This window comes from Cryptomeria japonica, chromosome 2, assembly GCF_030272615.1.
Source record: "Cryptomeria japonica chromosome 2, Sugi_1.0, whole genome shotgun sequence".
Classification (NCBI taxonomy): Eukaryota; Viridiplantae; Streptophyta; class Pinopsida; order Cupressales; family Cupressaceae; genus Cryptomeria; species Cryptomeria japonica.
In genome coordinates, this window is record NC_081406.1 from 542405453 (window position 1) to 542412992 (window position 7540).

The window sequence follows — 7540 nt, forward strand, 5'->3', positions numbered from 1 at the left end:
GACTCGTACACAGACAGCTGGATATAGTAAACTATAAAAGAATCTTTTTACAATTTGCTAAATGGCTAACTGAATACGTGTTTAATATCTCATGTGAAAGAGACTAGTCAAGGTGAAAGTTTTCAAAGACGTTGTAGACATCGACCCAAATACACACACGATGGGATTCCTGACTTTATCCGATGCCCTCAAACATTAGCTATACAGAGCCCCATAAAAATTAAAATACTAAAATCCTCACTAAAGTCAACTGCAGGGTCCCAGTATGGAGTTTTCTGATTCAATCTTCAATGGTGCTGTAAAATTAGTATAATTGAAGTGCTGTGTTGGAAGGTATCACATGCTAATCATATCCATAACCAGGAAAATGTCAAAGTGGTAGAAAAAGTGGTTCTTTTCATACTCTTTTTGTTAGGGTTCAAAGCCTTATACAATAATTAATAGTAACCCCATTGCTAATTAGAAATATTGGCATCCACTGCAAGTTACAATTGAAAGAACATTTGCTAAGATTTGTCTCCAAAACTCCATACACACTACCATAGTGGATAGACAAGAGGAACTTTCCTATTCCTACTGGTGGTCAATCCTGTGAACAGGAAAATGCCTTCAATTCCAAGTTTTATTGGCTACAAAAATTGTTTATGCAAGTCACTTGGTCAAATCATGATTTGGGAGGTTAAAAAATTATGGGCTTAGATTCTCGCCAGCCATAGAAAACGAGAGGAGTGTTTTGGACAAGACATGACTTGGTCAGTTCTGACCAGGGAAGGCTTTGGTGACCTAGACACCTAACCTTGGGCACGGATTTTCAGTTTTTGGGACTTCCAGAATTATTTCATGATTGGGCTCTCTGATTATTTTTTCCTCTAGGAATTTTCCCCTTTTCTTCAAAGCTAGGATTTGATGCAATATTCGGTGGCAGTTGCTTGTGAGACGCATATCATATAAACTGGAGGCTGCGAGCTCTACTCCTTGATATGTTAAATGCTAAGTAGCAGCAGGAGAAGCTTTTTAAGATGTGTATGAATGGTCTGAACTGCTTTCACATTGTTTATTCCAAGGTCAGCTCACTTTTTGGAGCCTGCAGATTTGATTCTGTTAGATGGGTTTTTTCCAAAAAAAATAAAAAAGTTAAATATATCTCATCTCTTGGGGATGTTTTGGAGCCTCTTTTTCTTTTAAAAGTTTGTTTTAAATTTGTAAACTCCGAACTGGTACTTGGGTATCTGAAAATTTGCTATTGCTAAGACTGGTTGATATAAAAATTTGGGTTTTCAATGTTGGGTATGTGAAATTTCCTTTAATTTTTAAGATGGGCGTTTTTCAATTAGAGGGGCAATTTAGATTGCTGTTTCAAATATTATGAAATAATCATTTTGGAGGTTTGAAAAATCTTCAATTTCTGTCGTTGCATGCAACATATATGTCTGGTGTATGTGTTTGTGTGTAGGCAGTCTCGTCGATTCTTTTTCCAGCAGCAAAGAGCAGAGTTAGTTTATTCATCTGTTTATTAAATACTTCTGCAACTTTTTAGGCTTATGTGTGCACAGTATCTTTAAATTTTTTTGCCAACATCAAACAATGGTTGATTCATGTGTTTATTGAATGCTTCTGCAATTTTTTAGGCTCAATAATGAAACAATCAAATGGGCGTATGGATTCTATTGTATATTCTGATATGTCGCACACAGATTTGTATCTCTTTACACTTCTTCTGAAAGCTTCATGTGTACATCTTTCTTTGATATGTACTTGCTTTCTAGGGCTCCTGTCTCAGTTGCATGAGTGCACAAATTATCATAAACATTGTAGCTTTAATACATAAGAGCAGAGGTCATTGTAGTTTAGAGCACCTCCTTTTTATTTGGCAAAGGAAGTTACCAAAATTTGTTGAAAAGCAACAGATGTATGATCTTGTTTAGCTTTTAAGTTCTAGTAAACAATGGGGATATATTGTACTTGAGTTTGAGGATTGTTTCACTATTGCATTTGTCTGATTTTCACAAATCTTTGAAGAGGTTTTTCGTGTACCTTTCATTGATAGGATTCCAAGGGATCCTTTGCATCAGAACATGCTTTGATTATTCTGAACACAATCATTTCTGCATGGCTCTTTGCAGTAAGTCTGTCTTACTCTTTGATGTCACCTTATTTGCATAATGGATATCTTTCAATCCAAACTGAGACCTATCTCTTTTTTCTAATTTGAAGGTCATATGTATTTGTCCTAATTTTAGTGATCAGTGCATTTTTTGTTAAGATTCAGGATGCTGTGTGCAAGAAGGTTATGAATTGTCCATCAAATGCATTATTTCATATGCTTAGTTGTACACAGTGCATGATGTATAATTAGCTGGAAGCTTAATGAAGGAGAACTTTTCTGGTCGTGAAAATTGTGTGTACCCTTTCATTTGTGGAATGCTGATTCAATCTCAAGATGTGCCCCGTTATTGGCATTAGGTTGAAAAATCAAATAAAAACTGAAAAACAACAAAAGTAATTGCTTGGATGGAAAAATCAGTTCAATTTATACAAGGTGAATTAGATATTATTCCTCCACATTATTTTGGAGACTTTTAAACTGATTGGTAGTTCCTTCTTATGCAAGAGATGAAAACTTATTGTTAAAAAACTTTTTTGTTATTTTGCACTTTAATTCATTATCTCTCTGTCTTTCATTCTCGAGCTTAGATATATGCAGAATTGTTATTGGGATTTTGTTTGTTTCTATTATACCTAAGATTTGTTTATTTCTGTGTAGATGGTGGCAGGAGGGAATTCTTCTTGCAGTTCTGGGAAAGGGAAGAGCCACCTTAGTCCCAATAAAATTGTTTATGGATTCAGTTTAGTCGAAGGAAAAGCTAGTCATCCCATGGAGGATTATCATGTTGCAGAATTCACTCAAATCAATGGCCATGAATTGGGTTTATATGCCATCTTTGATGGTCATTTGGGTGACAATGTGCCTTCATACCTACAGAAGAATTTATTTCAAAATATTCTTAGTGAGGCAAGTGATTAAATTTCTTACTAAAGGAGCTATTAAAGATGTTGGAGAGAAGCTATTTTTGTCTATATTCTGCTTTTGATTGCTAGTCAAATTTGCAAGATAATGTTCCATCCTGTTTGTTAGGAACATGCCTCGAAACATTCTTGTCATTTAATTTCAATCTAATGTAGGGCTCTAACATATGATTTTCAAATTGCAATCTGAGTAGTCCCTTGATTTAGGGCTGGGATGTTGTTTCGTAATGGAGATATCAGTACTGAGTCTGATGTATTTTTGTCTGCATTTACATATTTTAAGAATGAAGAGGACTTTCTTATGCACTCTGGTTGATAATATTTTTTTCCAGAGTAAATGAGGCTAGGGTCAACTGCCTCTGATTAGGTTATGTTTTGTTCCAGGAAGATTTCTGGGTTCACCCCATTAGGGCCATAATGAAAGCCTATGATAAGACAGATAAGGCCATTCTTAGACACACTCCTGACTTTGCTCGAGGAGGTTCAACTGCTGTCACAGTCATCTTGATAGATGGCGTAAAACTTTTGGTTGCAAATGTCGGTGACTCTAGAGCAGTTGTGTGCCAAAGAGGAAGAGCTATTCAGCTCTCCACTGATCATGAGCCTAGTACTGAACGTGTAAGCATTGAAGATAAGGGCGGCTTCGTCTCAAATTTTCCAGGTGGTTGGTTTATTTGTATGGTATTTTTTTTTTGAATACTGGTATTTGGGTGTAGGAAGGTTCAATCTTTTGGAAAAAGTTGGTGTCAATTCAATCCTATGTAATTTAACTTCCAAAAAGTGTATGCCTGGTAACTCTAAGCTTTATCTGAAACAAATGCAACATTGCTACCTGAAATGCAACCTTATGAATATCATTGTTGTTGCAGGGGATGTTCCAAGAGTGAATGGTCAACTTGCAGTTTCCCGAGCTTTTGGAGATAGGAGTCTCAAGTCACATCTACGGTCAGATCCTGATGTGAGAGAATGGGACATTGATTCAGACACAGAGTTTCTAATTCTTGCCAGTGATGGCTTATGGAAGGTCAGTTCTCTTAGTTTATAATAGTCTATCATAGGGTTGGAAACTGTATCAAGAGTTTCATATCTTTGTACTCTGATTTGTAACATAATATTCATTTTATACAGGTAATGGATAATGAGGAAGCCACCAATTTTGTTAGCAAAATCAAGGATCCACAAATGGCAGCAAAGCAATTAACTTCAGAAGCCTTGAAACGAGAAAGCAAGGATGATATATCTTGTATTGTAGTGCAGTTCAGAAACTTAAGATGATTGCTTTACAGCTTGCCTAAGGGCACCTGTAGTTGAATTGGCTTTTTCTGTATTATAATAGCTTCTGCTCAAGACATCTGTATAAAATATGAAATAATTGTAAAAATATCCCTACAAAACCCAATGTTTTCTGCAATCCAGGTTGAGAGGGGCTCATATATTTTGGCAAATTTTCATGAATGTGGTATTGCATATCTATGTAACAAGTGGTGAAATTATGTTTAATCAATGTTTATTTTCTAATGGTTTTTTTAATGGATGTCATGGTGTTCTATCTGTAAACGAGATTCATCAGGTTATTCCATGAGCTAAATTTGCTGTTATTGGACTAAAATTTGAATGTTGTTTGTCTGAGGCATGCATTTATTTTGGATTTCCCTTTTCATCACCAGGCATCAAACCAAAAACCTTACAGCCAAAACAAATTCATATATCACATTTTTTCATTGTGTAAAGCTAGTTCAATGCTTAAACACGTAGTAGTTTATGGAAGGGGAGTAGCTGTTTTAGGTTTAAGCTTACTGGAACTCCTGTAAGACAAAAAAATTTAATGGCTTTTCTTAAAGAAGTCCACACAAATTTTATTTTTGACTTTTCTAAATTTTTTTTTTCCATGCCCGGTAAACTTTTTAACGTGACCGGCGACGCTGGCATGACATGCCCTCCGGCTCCATGTGAAACGTTTTTGACCCGGAGCTATGAACCGGTGAAGCCACAATTGAGGACCTCATCCCCACACTTCACCTGTTCAAACCCGCGAGCACAACGACCCAGCAAAGACACAAGGCCTGCGAGCACAATGGTCTAGCAGGAGTTTGAACCTTGGTGGCCACTTCACCAACGAAGTGTTTTAACCGTGACACTACATGTCCGAAAACAAATTTTAAAACCCAATAATCTCAAGAAATATTTAGTATATTTTAACTATCTAATGCCATACCATGCTTGTGTCTCAAACTTCATTGTCACTTAAAAGATATAAAAAAATTAGATGCTTTGCAATGGTTTGCAGTGCGCTCAGTTCCATGGCACACTATGACATGATAGATTTCCTTCTTGCCTACTTTTATGTGAAAGCAATCATTTTCATCAAACAAGAAAAAATATTACTATACCCGTGATGCCAACAATGGCCAATGCAGTTTGGGGACTACTCGGTTGTGTTAGTGAAGATGGCTAAAGTCATTGATCAGAAGAGTCAATGGCTAACTCTGGTTGATCGAGGAAAAGCCCTTTGTGATGGTGTTGCATGCAAGCAAGTAAAAATGTACTCTTTCTGTGTGCATGATTTAGTATGTATGGATAGTATGGAAAGTTGCCTCTCTATTTTAAATCTCTGAAATGGAATATTGGTAAGTGGCATCCATGGAGATGTTGGGAATTAAATTAGTTATTTAAGTTTGTCTATGGCGTTCTGTGGACATGGGGTAAGTCGGGATCTGATTTAGTCATTGTCGGACCGTGCTTCTATTACAAATATAGTATGTAAGTTTTAGCAAGACGAATACTTTGAAAAAAGGAGACAAAAACATGTAAAAACATGTGATGATAATTCTATTTTGCAAAACTTCATACAAAGCACCACTTGCAATTTTAGGAAGTGCAAGGGATGTACTGATAGAAAATTGAAGGCCTTTTATTTAAAGTTTAATTTTGGCATTTATTAATCTATTTGTTCTTCCATGGGTTGATTGGATAAGCTTTGGGGAGAATAATTAATTTAATATTTAGAAATGTTCAAATATTTTCAATATCAAAAGGACATTTAAATATTAAATTAAATTTTTAGAAATTTTTAGTAGGGTATTGGAATTTGTGTTATTTTGGGAAAGTTGTCGCAAGATGAATTTTAGAAAGTTTCTGATGTTACAAGTGGATCAATGACAACTTTTGGCAACTATCAAGAATTCCAAAGGAGGGAGTTTGAATTTGAATTTGTGTCATTTTGGAAAAGTTGTTGCGGGATGATTTTTAGAAAGTTTTTGTTGTTACAAGTGGAGGTGAATCTTTAATAACTCAATGACAACTTTTGGCAAGAGACATAATTAAATTAGTAGGAATTCCAAAGGAGGTAGTTTGAATTTGGGCACCCAAATCTTGCATACATGATGAATACAAATATTGGGATTTTGGTAATTTTGAGGGTTATTGGTTATCATTTTCTTCTCTACATTTGCAGATTTGTATGAAGCTTCTTCAATGGATGGAACCCCGTTGAAGGAGAGAGCTTGTGGACGGAAACCCATGAGCATTGTACAATCAAAGGACAAAAAATTGTGTTCATAGAGGGCATTCTCACTTTGAGATTGTATTTGGGTTGAAGGAAATTTGGTGGATTGTTGTTGCTTCTTCTCTAGTTTCCAAGTTTATTGCGGGTGTTCTTCAGAGTGCTTTTGAAGCATAGTTTTGTGATTTTTCTATTGTGAGTTTATGAACATATTATAGTAGTATGCCACTCTTATTGAGTTTGTAATTAGTACTATTTATTGTTATTTTTAGTTGATGAAGAATCTATTACAGTTGGAGAAGTTTTGAGTAGATTGGTAGCATTGTTTGGCATAGTTTGGTTTGTTGTTATAAATATAATTTCTAGATTTGAATTATATTTCTGATTTTTTGAGGATAAGGACATTACAAATGGGAGGAATTAGGGCACCAAATACCTTGAATGCCTATTTTAACAAAACATTTAAATTATTTATAGTTGACCTAAAACATTAAGAAAGTTAATGAAATATACATATAGAGTGGTGGTTGTAGTTGAATTGTCTAAAGTGGCTCAAATAACCCTTGTATATGATGGCATATAGAAAACATATATAGTGAGTTGAGGTGGTAACAATGGTATTTGATATGATTGACTTAGAAAATAAGGGTATCCATCCAACAATGAAAGAGACTAATTTAGCTAATTAATAAAGGCAAATTAATAAATGTTATTAAGGGCATAAAGGTAACAATTAACAAAGCAGACAAAACAATATTCTACATCTACCCTTCATTCGTTCTAGTTAAGGCAAGCTTGGCCATCCATCGCATGATTTAGTCTCTCCCATCTAGTTGCACTCAATCTCTCTCATCTAGTTGCACTCACCCCAAGATTCCACCTTGTTTACATCTCATCTCCACGTGCAAACTAAGGCAAACCTAACTTTTCATTCATTTGGTTTCATCCCATTGTTGAACACTTGCATCCATCTCATCCCTTCCTCACATACTAATTCATCATAACCATCCA

General features: G+C 35.3%; 1 protein-coding gene across 3 annotated transcripts; it reads left to right on the forward strand.

Annotated features, from left to right (window-relative positions):
• The first annotated feature begins 218 nt into the window (after positions 1-218).
• LOC131066785 (probable protein phosphatase 2C 9) lies at positions 219-4557 on the forward strand. Of its 3 annotated transcripts, none has more exons than XM_058001635.2 (5): positions 219-333; positions 2765-3017; positions 3416-3688; positions 3897-4051; positions 4156-4557. In XM_058001635.2, exons 2-5 carry the CDS (start codon positions 2765-2767, stop codon positions 4300-4302), a joined length of 828 nt encoding a protein of 275 aa, XP_057857618.1. In that variant the 5' UTR covers positions 219-333; the 3' UTR covers positions 4303-4557. The 3 variants fall into 3 exon arrangements, with proteins under 3 accessions (XP_057857618.1, XP_057857617.1, XP_057857619.1); XM_058001634.2 differs by lacking the exon at positions 219-333 and adding an exon at positions 383-1064; XM_058001636.2 differs by lacking the exon at positions 219-333 and adding an exon at positions 1266-1287.
• The last annotated feature ends 2983 nt before the right edge of the window (positions 4558-7540 follow it).

Coding starts and splice junctions, on each gene's coding strand:
- LOC131066785 (XM_058001634.2), top strand. CDS start 1,020: ATGTGTATGAATGGTCTGAACTGCTTTCACATTGTTTATTCCAAG. Junction 1,065..2,764: donor TTCACATTGTTTATTCCAAG/GTCAGCTCACTT, acceptor ATTTCTGTGTAG/ATGGTGGCAGGAGGGAATTC. Junction 4,052..4,155: donor CCAGTGATGGCTTATGGAAG/GTCAGTTCTCTT, acceptor CATTTTATACAG/GTAATGGATAATGAGGAAGC.